This window comes from Thermobia domestica, chromosome 1 (genome assembly GCF_964235325.1).
Source record: "Thermobia domestica chromosome 1, izTheDome1.hap1.1, whole genome shotgun sequence".
Lineage (NCBI taxonomy): Eukaryota > Metazoa > Arthropoda > Insecta > Zygentoma > Lepismatidae > Thermobia > Thermobia domestica.
This window is the reverse complement of record NC_137454.1, coordinates 383,005,079-383,020,575: the sequence shown is the minus strand read 5'-3', so window position 1 is coordinate 383,020,575 and position 15,497 is coordinate 383,005,079. Positions and strand designations below refer to the sequence as shown.

The 15,497-nt window shown below is 37.5% G+C and overlaps 2 protein-coding genes across 4 annotated transcripts in view; one reads left to right on the top strand and one right to left on the bottom strand.

Annotated features, from left to right (window-relative positions):
* The window catches only part of LOC145664748 (uncharacterized), a 578,976-nt gene that overhangs the window by 489,781 nt on the left and 73,698 nt on the right, over positions 1–15,497 (top strand). The gene's annotated exons all lie outside the window — the stretch shown is intronic.
* Positions 2,840–15,185, bottom strand: LOC145664720 (uncharacterized). Its single transcript, XM_081731599.1, has 2 exons — positions 14,703–15,185; positions 2,840–4,899 (listed from the first exon to the last, which is right to left on the bottom strand). The coding sequence occupies exon 2, from the start codon at positions 4,885–4,887 to the stop codon at positions 3,559–3,561; it is 1,329 nt and encodes a 442-aa protein (XP_081587725.1). The 5' UTR covers positions 4,888–4,899; positions 14,703–15,185; the 3' UTR covers positions 2,840–3,558.

The following is a 15,497-nucleotide window of genomic DNA, read 5'->3' as shown; positions in this document are numbered from 1 at the left end:
ATATTTTAAAAATAATTTGCATCTTCATTCCCCTCAAGGTCCTGAAATTTTGCACTTTTTATGATAAATTTCGATATTTCACTTAAAACGTTAAAAATAGTTTTAAAATCCACCAAATTACTTCACACTAGCTTAAGAAAGAGTTGTGATCACTACTTAAACATCCATGGTTTTAAAATCATTTTCGTGTTTTATCTTATTATCTGCAGGCGCCTTAAAATTTTGGAATTTATACAGTAAATCTCAAACTTCATTGAAGACATTGGCAATTTCCAAGAACTGTCAAATAATATCTTACTAGATGTCAAGCCTTGTGCGTGACTAGTATGATTTTTTTTTTAAAATATTTTCCCTTCATCTTCGTTCTTTCAACAATGCATTTCACAGCATTATGTAGAAATGCATTGAGCATAATATTAAGATACATTTTGTAAATATAACAATTTTGCATTGAAAATTATGTTTGATATGCAACTCTTTGCTGGTTCCCAGAACTCACCACGAGGAGGTTGGTGAGTGTAGGATTCCGCCTATCCTTTCATCTCGTCCACTCTACCTTTTGAAATTATCTCTTTAAGTCGTTGGTTTGTATTCAGATTGGGTTTGGAGTGTGAGAATAATTGACCTATTCAAATGTTTTACTCTAATAAATCCATCTCGAGGTAAGACACCACACACTTCAGACGAAGCTTCGGTAACAGTTTTAACGCACTTCTCGACTGCTTGGGTATGGGTATGACATGCCAAGTGGAAAACAGGCGGAAGGACTGATGAACCTTCTGTTATACATTTCTGTAAATCCTCCGACAAATGTCTCGTCAGGGGTAGCTCGGTTACTTCATGTTCCTGCCAGGTTATTAGGTCAATGTAATCCTGAGCACTAAAGCGTATTGTTGGAATACTGAACATGCGTACAGAAGGTGTTTGGTTTGAGGTTTTTGACCTTATGTAAAGAATCCTACTCAGAGCTAGTTCTCTAATATGCTTTCGATCATCGGCGAGCATAGATACGAGTAAATTCTTCGTATACGCAAAGAAACCATTGCTTTGAATTGTCCTATGTACAATAAGCTTCAGTTCATTGTTTAAGTACCGTGAAAAGGCTATAGTACGATATAAGTACACAGGAGCATCCTTGATAGTAGGGTAAACCACATCGGAGCATACACTTTCATGATGAATGTAGCCATTTCCTTCAAATTCGAAGACGAGTCAGTAATGTTTATGTACACTAAAAGCACTCTATTGGCAGTAGTCATCCATCTTGTATGGGATAATTTTCCAGGACTTCTTGATGCAAGATTCGGTGAACACTCACCAGCAGAGATATTCCACACATATATGCAGTATATTTGGTTTGTGTTAAGGTTTCTGAAGTTTTTTTCTTCAATGGCCGGGAAACTTCCTTCAATCGCTCGAAAATTAACGATTGGTTAATCTTCACAAATGGTTAAACTTTTCCTATAGCTCCCGAGAATTTTTGAGGACCCACTGTTGCGTCATCTAAATGTTCCAGAAGATGCCTTAGAATACACCATAAAAACTGCGAAATTTCACGCCCTTGCGGGGAACGAAGATAGAAATTATTTTAAAAATCATGAATGGTGTAGTAAATCTAGTCATTATGCAACTTTTGTCACCTAGTTCGATTTCATTCGGCAGCTTGAAAAAAATAAATAATTTAAAAAATTCAAATTTTGATAAAAATTGAAAACATTTAAGGGTCTTGTGGGCAATGAAGATGGAGTACAAAAATTATGAAAAAAAATCACGAATGTTATATTAGTCAATACACAACTTTTGACACCTAGTGCTATTTAATTGGACAACTTTGATTTCTTTTCGCTCCACCCTAATATGTACGCTACGTGCCGATTAACGTATAACTTCAACTAATCAGAACCGTGTATATAGCTCCTATGACTAGGGTCTAGCGTGATTAATATATATGCTCATGAAACATATGTTAGTCGAACTCTTTAGTATGGCACTAGTCATAAGTCAGAACGGCTCTGAATACGACCGTTTGAATTTATTCTAAAGGATAGGTTTGTTAAGATCAAATCTTTCTTTCATCCTGATTAGAGTAACAGCTCTTGAATATATTAAGATTATTAGTGGTAATCTCTTTTATAATAATTATCTTGCCCAAATACAATTAATAGATGTGGGGAATGTTTATAGAAGCATTCCTGAACGATGACTCATCAATCGATCTGTCTCATGTTATAGACCCTCCTTGGTTCAGCTCAATATGATCTTTCAAATGGTTGTATGCAAGGGCGCCCATCAGGGGGGAAAGTTGGGGCGCTCGCCCTCCCAAAAGGAAATTGTACTTGGGAATATTGAAAACCCAATAGAATTTTTACCTTAGTTACAGCAAAATTTGAAACTATATTTGAAACGTCGCTTATACTTGCCCCCCCTTGGAAACCACATGGACCCCCTTGGTTGTATGCCTCACGTTTAGACTTCCTTCGTTATAAACACTATAATATTATAGAGTTTTACTATTGGTTACAATTTACTTTCAGAAATTTTTAAAACTTTGATGTTCAATCACTTTTTTTTTTTTTTTGTATGCTTCAGGAACAAAATAGAACCATGTCTATTAACCAACAGCGGAGGGAGTAAATGAAATACCAAGAGACAGTACTATATAAGAGATTATATGATGTTTTTAAACATACATCCATTCTTAATTTTACTAAATTTATCAAATAACTTATGATAGTTCGTATTGTTTCAAGCGAGCAATACTTTATTCACAATTTCTAAAAATACATAAATTTATTGATTTTTTCGTTATGCATTTTCTTAAACAATACAACCCAATAAACCTTCTTTCCATTGTGAATAAAAGCTCATCATTTGCATTTAATTGAAGATTTGAATAACGTATCTGGACAGCGTTTTGAAAAGCGGTCCTACAAAGACCTCTCATGCATAATCGAATCTTCCGTTACAACGTTTTCTCGCCAGCTACCTGTCGACGAGTTCACATAATAATTTGACCTGTCAATTTTCTTTCTTTCTTTCTTTCTTGGGGAAGGAGAGGGGGCAAAGATTATTTTTCATACTTCACAACAATTTATAATTTGATTACGTCAGAATAATAGTTGTAATCTAAATGCGAAGATTTCGTTAAAATATCGAGGAAGAAATATGTGAGTAAACGTCCCTGCAATTCCACGACATATTGAATTAGTGGTGTCGGTAAGGTTTCTTAGGATTCCCCTGTCTCCTCTTCACTCTCATTCCATCAATCCTTCTGTAATCCTTCCTTTGCATTTGCAATCCATTTTCTTGAGTCTACAATGCGTGTCCGTCGTACGTAAGACTATGAAAGGAATACGAAAAAGGTCTTTCAGGCCTATACCTAAGCATAACTTTCTCTATTGTCGAGTTTACCTTAGTAACATTTCACATGGTTAAGTTCTACCTTCTTTATGATAAGCTGGGAATCTTTAATTTCACCAGATTCTGTACACAATAATCTTTCAATCTATTCCAACTTATCAAAAGAGGTATCCCAAGTACAAAATACTATCTTAGAGCTTACAAAAGTAGTTTATCTCCTATTTCATCTAATACGTCCTTTAACCGTTGCTGGAAGTTGGGGTTCTTGTACATCAAAGACATATTCCATATTTCTGGATTTTCCATCATATCATCTGATATATTATCCATATCAGGAACGGCATCTTTTTCAGCGAGCGCCATTGGTAAATTAATACAGGCGACGAGAAATCCAAATAATCGTTTAGATTCAAATTCCTTTTGTAATAGACTGAAACTTAGTTTAGCTGCTAATGGATTTAATGTTGAAACTGTATTGATGAATGATTGGTGATAAATCTGCATCAACTGATGTAGGTGTTTGTCCCGTAACTGCTTGGTTGTGCTTGTGTAAAGGAGGTAAAGAAGATCAAGAACTGGTGACGCATAGCGAGTCAGTTGGAAATCCAACATCTTGAGTTCTGATGGTACTTCAGAATCGTTCTCAGTATTGTAGCAGAATAATATATTATTTAACCAACAATCCCCGTGACAAAGAACCGAAAAAGGTTCTTGTGGGCGGTTAAGTTCAACCAGCGTATCAAACACTTTGGATTTTAGTTCTTCTAACTTAGGAATGAATTTTTCATAGCCTGCGAACGTTTTCACGACAGATACGGTAAGATCTAACTGACCTGCAAGGAAAGAAGTAACTTTGTTCTTTCTGTTTTCGGCATACATAAATTCACGAAAGAAAATTCCAAACTTTTCCTGAAATCCTCGAAAATTGTCACTTTTCATGGCGAACGATAGTCCGTGAAACTTTCCTAATTCTGAGAACACTAACCTACAGTGCTTAAAATCGAATCCTTTCATTCTATCAGCCGTTTTATATCCTAAAAAAGTCAAATCTTCTAGAACGATACTTTCTCTTTCTTCGTCCATTTTGATGTAAAGACATCGCGGAACTGATGTAAAAATTGATGATAACACACTTTTCCTTCGCTGAAACGCTTCATATGTAGGAAATACCATTTCATACATTAATGCCTCTTTTGAGAAAGCACCCAATTCGTCCACCAGTTGCTTTCTAACTTTAATGTCAGGGACACATTTGATAAATAAGTGAAACTGTATTTTCTCGTTCCTTTTCTGAGTTTCCACTGTTGCACGGTACAATACGGTCGTGTAATTCTCTCCATCAGTGTTTGCTCTTCTCACTTGATACTCGTTTACTTCCAACTGTGGATCGCCTTCAGATGCTCTTAGAGCTGTTTCAAAGAAGTCCTTATCCAACCAGGAATGCTGAATCTTATGTTCAGTGAGTGGCGGTGAGATGTACAATGTTGAAGGACCCTTTTTTGCCACGCTTGTGCTTGTAGGTTTCATCTCACAGGAACACTGAAAATAGAAGAAAGGATAATAGAGATATTACCTAGAATCGAAGAGAAAAAATAATATAAAATTATAATATATTCGCTTTAAGTTTTACTTTTTCTAGAGTAAGGGATTTCTTTTTTAAGAAATTAAAAGGGCTAAAGTTGTCATATTATTTTACAAAGTGGCTATACGTTTTAAGATAGAACCGGTGTTAAGTAAATAACCTTAATACTAGTATGTTCCACGTATTTATTCGTTTTTTAAAATTATTTACGTATACTTCAGATTCTTTTCGAGTGTTGGAACAAGTTAGAATTGATAGGCGAGAATGGTGAATGTTCCAGGACTTTACGAAGGTATTTGACAAACAATTAGGACTCCTTAGTTGACACGTGACAAGACATGTGCAGTTTCTTCTTCAAGGTGTGAGACACAGTTTGAAGAATCGTACTTTCCACGGATACCTCTCTGATCAAGGATGTTATAAAAATAGAGGATCTGCCCATATGTGTCCTCATTCTATTAACTCAATGAAGCCAAAAACAACTGAGCATCGGCACGTCTGGTTGGCTACTTTCGTTTCCGCCATGAATGTTGGCTCAAAACATTGCGATCTTATTGGGCGGAGTGGGTAGAGTGGGGGTGGCGAAACTGTGACGTATGACTTCACGATTTTATTGTATAGGCAGATACTTTATTTTATAACATCTTTGCTGTCAAGGTCCGTCTTGTTCTTCTTTGAAACGCTACAAACACGACTCAAAAATATTTGCCATTGTCTTGAACAAGATTTGTCGGCAATTTACAAACGTAATTAAACGTGTATAATATAACGATTTGATTAATAGGAAAATAGAGGTTATAAGATAGGGAAAAATGAGAAGGTAAAAGAACGTGAAAAGTAAATGTCACAATGAGAAGAAGAATACGTCAAAATCGGGAGAGAAATCAAAGAGAGCTAAAAACCCAGGTGGATAGGGTTAAAAGGTGAGGAAAAAGGGGAAGTGTATGACGAAGAAAGGGAAAACTATAAAAGAAAGAAGTGGGTTGTGAACGAGTAAATGTACAAAGAAGATACGTGTAAGAAGTATAATGTATGTGTGAAGAAAGGTCCACTTGACCACCTTTCTCTACGGTGAACCGTGGAACACGATGTGCTCTCGAAGGCTGACACTGACAAACTCTACCAGATCTTTCTTTTGCAGGACCGTTCACATTGTCGCCTCTCAACAGTGTTGCCAGAAATTTATTAACAGCCACGTATATTTCACACAATAATTATAAGATTTTATTATTTCAGAAGAATGCGATAAATTAAAATCGTACTTAGAGAGGGCCGCGGTGGCTCAGTGGTAGAGCGTTCACCTCTGGTACATGGGGACCTTGGTTCCATCCCAGCTCGCGCCAAGTGAACTTTGTGGTGGACAAACGCTGTGTGTGTGGGTTTTCTCGGGGTTCTCCCGTTTCCTCCTACTTTCTTCATTCCATTTCATTCATTTCTCATAACCGTCTCCTTTAGCCTAGCCGGTATAACCGTGGAACGTAAAACTGAAAGATTTTTATTTCATTGTTATTATTATAAGGGGCATTCAAATGAAACCTGGTCACTAGTTAAATGTAACGGTAACGATTGTATTAACTCAAAAATGTAGTTATACACAGTACACATGTTCACACACGTAGTGATACACAGTACACATACTCAAAAATAGTCGCCAAAACTGTTGGCACATTTATCCCATTGCGACACTAGCCTTTCGATTCCATCCTTGAAGAAGCTAGTAGGTTGCTGTTGGATCCAGGTCTGGACCCAGTCACACACTTCGTCGTCTGTTGCGAATCGATGTCCGCGAATAGCTTGTTTTAGAGGCCCAAACACATGAAAATCACGCGGTGAAAGGTCGGAACTGTACGGTGGATGTTCCAGCGTTTCCCACCTTAACTGCTGCAATGTCGTCTTCACCGCATTGGCCGTGTGTGGGCGGGCGTTATCATGCAGGAGGATAACGCCACTAGACAACATACCTGGGCGTTTCGACTTGATGGCTCGTCTAAGACGCCATTAGACAACATACCTGGGCGTTTCGACTTGATGGCTCGTCTAAGGTTCTGTAAAGTGGCTTGATAACGCTGGGCATTGATGGTGGTACCTCGTTCCAGGAACTCGACAAGCAGTGGCCATTGTGGTAAAAAAAAAAAAAAAGAAGAAGGACATCTGACCTTACCAGAACTGATGTGCACGGCCTTTGATTTCTTTGGAGGTGGTGAAGTCGCATGTTTCCACTGCTTGCTCTGACGCTTGCTTTCCGGTTCAAAATGGTGACACAATGTTTCGTCCCCTGTGACAATACGCAACAGATAGCCGTATTCCTTCTCATGATAACATTGCAGATGACTCAAAGACAACGCCATTTGAGTATTGCGCTGTTCGGCGGTCAGTGAGTGGGGAACCCACTGCGCACAAATTTTTCGAAAGTTCAAAATGAAATGAAATCTTTGAGTTTTACGTCCCTCGGTCATGCCGGTAAGGCTAAAGGAGACGGTGATGATGAGTAATGAATGAAATGGTGGAATGAAGAAAGTGGTTCGAAAGTTCAAGTGTTGATGCATTATGGTGTGGGTGGTGCCCACACTAATACCCAGTAACCGATGGATCTCGTCCACGGTAATTTTGCGGTTGTCCAAGACTAAAGTATTCACTTCTGCAATCATTTCCGGTGTGATGACACGATGAGCCAGTGCAAAACGAGCATCGTCTTTCGGTGACTCGCGCCCCTCAAAGAACCTTTTGTGCCATTCAACAACACTTGCACGACTCAGACTGTACTCACCGTACACAGCCTTCATCCGTCGATACATTTCACGGCCTCCAACTCCCTCCGCCGTCAAAAATCGAATCACTTCTCGTTGTTCCTGCTTACTCGCCTGCATGTTCGGTAGTTGACGATAACTTGTGTGACCACCTTGTCTTCGGCGTGAAATTACACTGGCTCTATGCAATGTCAAACGGTGCGCACGCGTCAGTCTCTCTACCAATCGATGGCGCTACCATACCCGCAGTTACGTGGTGCCACCTTACATGTAAGGCAAAGTTAGACGCACTGACCAGGTTTCATTTGAATGTTCCTCATATTATCAAAAATATAACTTCCAAGACGAAGTGCGTCTTCTCCTCCAGAGCAACATGTTTAAACCTATATTTCAGATAAGATTAGTGAATTATTATCAATCCTAAGATAACGCATAATTTTAAAACCAGTATGTCTAATTATAATCGATTTGATAACAATGAATTGAGTAAAATGTTCCATGGATAAATGGCTATCGTGCCTTGCTCTTTGAGAAACACTATCTGGTTTCTAGGTTACTTTTTTCTTTTGTAGGAAAAATAGGACCCACGAACACAATGTGATCTTTTAAATATCATCACGATCATAGGTATTCTGCCATTATTGGGAAGTCACTTGCTGCAATTGACAAGTTTCTACGCTCTACTGTCTTCCGCTAACCTCTTCGTCTTCATGTACGATCTCTCTGTTTTGATATCGTCCATTAATTGCAGTCTCATTCGCCCCCTCCCTCTCTTTCCTACCACTATAGCCTCTAGCACACCCCTTATGATACAGTTCCTTCTTAGCCAATGTCCCAACCAGCTTCAATTACTCATCTTAACAATGTATAAAATTGTTCTTTTCTCCCCCACCATTTCTAACACCCTTTCATTCCTTTTCCTGCTCGACCCAGCTAATTCTTTCTATTCTTCTCCACACCCACATTCCGAAACCTCCCAGTCGTGTTTCATCATTTTAGCGTAATATCCATGTTTCTGACCCATACAGTACAATTTTCCACATGAAGCATTTTATGAGTCTTTTTCTCAACTCCTTATTCAAGGTTCCACAAAATAGTTTGTTCTGTCTCCTAAAGGCCTCTTCCGCCATCTCTATCATTGCTTTTATTTCACGTTCACCTTTCATATCATTACTAATAATACTACCGAGGTATTGAAAACTAGTCACCTGTTCTCCCCTTCTACTTCTATACTTGACACCGACCCCTTCTTTCCAGTCACCATGGGTTTTGTCTTTCTACTTAGTAACATTTATTTTCATCCCAAATTCTTCACAGCCCTTCCTCAAATTTTTCTATTTTCTCTTTTGATTCTGCAAGAAGCGTCATATAATCTGCAAACCGTATACATCTAATAATTCTGTCTCTTACTGAAATACCGTCTTTATTTTTGTAGGCTCTTTTTCGCTATTTCTTCTAGGTATTACATATTACATAATACAGATATTACATATTACATAATGTCGGCGAGAGACAGCATTCCTGTTGAACTCCTCTGTCATTTTCTCCCCTATTCTAACAATTATTACATAATGTCGGCGAGAGACAGCATTCCTGTCGAACTCCTCTGTCATTTTCTCCCCTATTCTAACACTTATTACATAATGTCGGCGAGAGACAGCATTCCTGTCGAACTCCTCTGTCATGTTCTCCCCTATTCTAATACTTATTACATAATATCGGCGAGAGACAGCATTTCTGTCGAACTCCTCTGTCATTTCCTCCCCTATTCTAACACTTATTACATAATGTCGGCGAGAGACAGCATTCCTGTCGAACTCCTCTTTCATTTTCTCCCCTATTCTAATACTTATTACATAATGTCGGCGAGAGACAGCATTCCTGTCGAACTCCTCTGTCATTTTCTCCCCTATTCTAATACTTATTACATAATGTCGGCGAGAAACAGCATTCCTGTCGAACTCCTCTGTCATTTCCTCCCCTATTCTAATACTTATTACATAATGTCGGCGAGAGACAGCATTCCTGTCGAACTCCTCTGTCATTTTCTCCTCTATTCTAATACTTATTACATAATGTCGGCGAGAGACAGCATTCCTGTCGAACTCCTCTGTCATTTCCTCCCCTATTCTAACACTTATTACATAATGTCGGCGAGAGACAGCATTCCTGTCGAACTCCTCTGTCATTTCCTCCCCTATTCTAACACTTATTACATAATGTCGGCGAGAGACAGCATTCCTGTCGAACTCCTCTGTCATTTCCTCCCCTATTTTAACACTTATTACATAATGTCGGCGAGAGACAGCATTCCTGTCGAACTCCTCTGTCATTTTCTCCCCTATTCTAATACTTATTACATAATGTCGGCGAGAGACAGCATTCCTGTCGAACTCCTCTGTCATTTCCTCCCCTATTCTAATACTTATTACATAATGTCGGCGAGAGACAGCATTTCTGTCGAACTCCTCTGTCATTTTCTCCCCTATTCTAATACTTATTACATAATGTCGGCGAGAGACAGCATTCCTGTCGAACTCCTCTGTCATGTTCTCCCCTATTCTAACACTTAATTGTTGGTTGATATATAAGTTACTTATGAGTCTTTGATCTTTCCATCCCAACACAATTTTATTTAGAACTTCCAACAACAATTTCCAATTCACGCGATCAAAAGACTTTTCTAGATCAATACATACAACATTCACCTCTTTCCCTTTTTCTATAAACCTTTCAGCGATCACCCTTAATAATCTAATTGCATCTCTTGTGTTCTTACCTCTCCTGAACCCAAACTGTTTCTCCTCAACTTCTCAATATAGTAGACTATATTTTGATATGGAATACAAAAGTGAATCATTTTCTTTAAACTAGGAACACATAGGACATTTTGTCCAATATCCGTGTTAGAATCAAATTGAGGTATGTTGCTTAAAAATTTCAAACTAAAATAGTGTTTCGTAATTTTTGAGTAATTTGTAATAAAACTATATGAAACAGTCTCCGGATTAAAGTTCTATAGGTAAAATCCAATGCATGTTAACAATGTAAAAATGGAGCTCCAATTTAGTTAATTGATAAGTGATTTTGCTTATTGGTTTGTTAGAGTTCAGGAGTCCCACTTCAGCATCGAGTTCATATGAGACGTGGGCATATAGTTTAGGATGTAATCGGAAGCACTGCAATGCAATACTCTCTCTCACCGGGAGTCGAACCTCCTATACCGTGCATCAAAACCTTGTATGATAGTCATCAGATCAGCGGAAAGGGCTCACTGGTTTTGCATTTAGTGAGGAAGAATCAAGCTCAATGTCTGGTGGATATCGATCGAATTCAATACGTGTCTCATATAGTCTCGGTGTTAAAAAAAGGACGGTAAAAATACACAAGAATGTTAAATTACTGAAGTGGTTATGTAATGATTTAATAATCATATTGAGCTAGGATTAAGATGGTCCCCGTAGCTGAATATTTGGTTTGTGATCTCGAATTCCATGGGATTCAGACATTCCGATATTAATCCATCATCATGAGGCTATTGCGGATGTATTTGAATTAAAGTAATGAATTCTGTCTGCAAAGTTAGAAATAATGGCGATGTTAGCAGTTTCTTAGTTTAACGGTCACTATTATGCTCCGAGGCTACGGAAGACGGTGAAGTTAATAAAGAAATGATGGGACAAGAAAAAGTGAGAGGGAAACGGTAGAAAACCGAGAAAGCCTACAAATACGGCAACGAACTGGGATTAAACCAGAGAGCTAGGGGTCAGCATTCTATCACCATTGCCTCACTTATTTCTAGTATTCTGCATTAATCTTGAACCATTATTGCGTCCTATATTAGTATATTAATCTATTTACTCAGAGGAAACTTTGCTTCCACAGGTTCCATGGACACGTATACCCCTGATCGTAAACAGAGACGACACTCCCTTTAATTTCTTGGGGGATGGCAAACAGAGTAGGCTGGGCACAAGCCAGTTTTCTTTGAAACTCGACTCGACTCGCCTCGACTCGAAACAGATATATTTGAACTCGACTCGAGAACTCGGCCCGAAAAATTTCCTCCGACTCGACTTGAATTTGGTTCGAGTTTTGAGTCGAGTCGAGCCAGAACAAGCCAAATCCCGTGTGTAGTTTCAAGTGCTGTCTTCAAGTATCATACATAGAGAGTATAACGATTATCAATGATACTACTACAACTTATTATTATTATTATTATTATTATTATTATTATTATTATTATTATTATTATTATTAACGTCCGGATGTGTATGTAAAAACATATTTTTTTTCAGACACGTACAAACCCAAAACAAAGTTTATTATCCCAATGAAGAGTCTGCAAGTGTAAATTACAAATTTTATTTTAAATAGAAAGACATATTTACTGAAAAAAGTTATGTAAATAAATATTTTGGACACTTTTGTGATAAATTCATATTTTTAATATTTTTTCGTTATTTTACTCTAAATTTCACAACAAAATTTTCTTTTCTTTCTCTCGAAAGAAATTAACATCGGGAAAAGAATAGGCTATATTATGACATGCTGACATACCCCTGTATATGATAAACAATCCCTAGCTCCGAAATTTTCTTTCCAAATGGGTAAGTCCTCCAGATAAGTCAACGTTTCCGAAAAACTATTTACTCAAGTGCTATGAAGAAACGTTAACACACATTAAGTCCGTATGTAAAAACGGAAAAATTTTGGGTGAGCATTGATGCAACTTGTGATTCTGTTAGTGTTAGGAAAGTGGGAAATGTTATAGTACGTGTACTGAAAAATGAGGAAATAACTTCCAAACAACATTTCTTGCTAGCCTCTAAAGAACTTTTAGTCACGAATCACGTGAAAATTGCCAGACTGTTCAATGAGTCTTTGCACATTTTATGGCCGAGTGGTGTAAAATATCTCAATGTTTTGCTTTTCCTGACTGATGGTGCTCCATATATGAGGAAAGCTGGTGAAGCTCTTTCTGTATGCTACCCTAAGATGATTCACGTGACATGTGTTGTACACACCCTATATCTATTGTGTGAAAAAATCCGAACTCTTTATCCTAAAGTAGACAAGTTAATGTCAAATGGAGAAAAAAAATGGTAAAATCGCCAACTGGAATTCAACTTTTCAAAGAAACAAATCCTTGTCAACACTCGTAATCACGCGGTGGGGTACCTGACTTAATGCAGTACCATTTTATACGGAAAATTTTGAATCATTGTATCTGTAGTAAATAAACTAAACCCAGACAATGCTTCATCCATTGAAATTGTTCAAAATTAGTAAGTGACAATGGCTTGAATTGTGACTTGGTTTTCATATCTGCCAATTTCGGTTTCTTGACTCATATACTATAAAGAAACAGAAACTACGGTAGATTTATTGAGTACTTCGGTTAAAGAAGTACAGTGAGTTGAAAGAAAGCTGAATGTTTTTTCTACTTCGAAAGCTGAAATTGTAAGAGAAAATTTTAGGATTTATTTGAGAAAAACATTGGCTATAAAACCTTATAAAATATCTGATGTATTAAAAGGCCAAAACACAAGTTGCTGTGAATATTCATGATATATCCTTTTTCAAATACGAAGTTAACATCGTGAAATGTAGAACGTTCCTTTTCTCAATATAATGCATTATTCCTTGACAATAGGCATGACTTTACAATGAACAATTTGGAAAAGACTTTAGTTATTCACTGCAGCGCCCATGGAATTTCGACATCTGATGACTAAGAGCCATTGGTGAGCATCATTATTTATTTTTCATATATTGGGACTTTTTCCATACATGTTATTTTTTGTTAAATATTTTGTAATTTTTAGCATATATTTTTCATTTTTAGCACATAAAAATAAATATTTTAAAGTTTTTAGTACATAAAAATCCGGGCCCTTATTATTATTATTATTATTATTATTATTATTATTATTATTATTATTATTATTATTATTATTATTATTATTATTATTATTATTGTATCAACCCTGTGTATAAACATGAAAGATAGGCAGTTTGAAACCTGAACTAGAAACTAGTTAACTGGCGACCTTGGTAGTTGTAAAGTCTAGGAGGTTAGGACATCGTTTACGGGTGTGGGTGTGAGTTCATGGGTGTGAGTTCTGGAGAAGCAAATATTCGGCTTCGAGTCAAAAATTGTTAAAAGTTATAAAGTTATACAGCGCCGGCCAAACACGTTCAAAGCTGCTAGGTCTGGGTTTGGAGTTGTTCGCCTTTTGAGCTGAACTAAGCCGATGGCTCACCCCATAATCGAGCCGATCCGAGCTGATGGATCACTTCAGCCGAGCCTAGCCGGCTCAAGCTGTTCGATCTGTTGAACCGAGCCCAGCCGGTTGACATTACTATCCAGGTTGGGCTTCTGCTTAGGCTCAAAAATTCGACCGTGGGGGTCTCAGCCTTGATGGTAAGAACTACAGTATATACTAACATTGGTGCTCATGATATTTGAGGCTGTTTCGTTATAAAACCTATTGTCATGTCGTTACCAAAAGAGACGAGATGCCAGCAGTGTCCCGTCTTGTGACAAACACTAAAAGTATTCCACATTACTGCATACATATCTCATGGCTTTCGCTTTCCAGTCTAATCAGGCTATGATTTCAAAACGAATTAAAACGAACTGAACGAGCGAGGTATTTGTCAAACTCGACTCAACTCGAAACTCGATCTCAAAAACAGTGACTCGGCACGGAACTCGACTCGAGAAAATTACCTATGACTCGACTCAAAACTCGAATCGAATCGAGTTTTAGCTCGACTCGTGCCCATCCCTAAAACAGAGAGGCAGAGAATTTCGGGGAGGGGACTATTTTTGTATAGCGAAAAGGATACGTTCATAACACCTAACATACATTATAATAACCCTGAGAGCACAGGGTTAGCCACCGGGGAGCCGATACCTCTTTGCACTATTCTGGTGTCGTCACGAATTGTAAAGCAAAATCACTCAATCAATAAATTTTACTTAATGTTATTAAAATAATGCTTACCTCCTATGGTTAGGAACAGACTTCGATAGATGCTCTTCTGCCTGAACTCTCGATATCCAACCGCTCAATCAAGATGACTTTATAACAGCAGCTCTTGTGGAATCAAAACGACGTACTTCTCAAAGCAAATTCATAAAGTCCAATGCGCAAATAAAAGAAAAAATGATAAGTCTATCACTAAATTCCTTCGACTGAAAATACGTTGCAAAATATGTAGGTAATTGAGCTGTTTTTTTCTGCTGATGTAACGAGAAGAAAGCGAAGAGTGATTACTGCTTTTGGTTGCGTTGAGATAGGGAATCTTGAATACCCAAAAGAAGAGACGGTATTTAAGTATTCTTCTGTGCAAGGATTCCTTCTTTCTGTTACGTCGATCACCTTACGATAAGATCAAATGTTAGTAATTGTATGAATTAGCACTGTTAGATACAGGGCAATGACCTATTTGCAATTTGCAATGTTTTTTCTGTTTGTCCTAGTAATGTTGAGTTCAATCACCCAAACAACCTTCACTCACTTACACTGTAAACAGGGCGATGTTCTTTGAATCTTACAAGCATTAATTGTATCTCGAAGTTCTTTTAGATGCATAACTATTATCAGGATTTGCGTCCTTCATAGATAATTCTTATGTAACAAAGTTTAATATATGAGCTATAGTAACTTCAATTGCACTCAAATTTCAATTATTCGAGTCAATGACTTCTAGATGCATGATTATCTAAATCACAAGTATACTATTTCACAAGCTACAAGTCACGAATATATAGTTCATTGGCCCTTGTATTTTCCTTT

Bases quoted from the DNA above. Each gene is read 5' to 3' on its own strand.
- LOC145664720 (XM_081731599.1), bottom strand. From the start codon at position 4,887: ATGAAACCTACAAGCACAAGCGTGGCAAAAAAGGGTCCTTCAACATTG.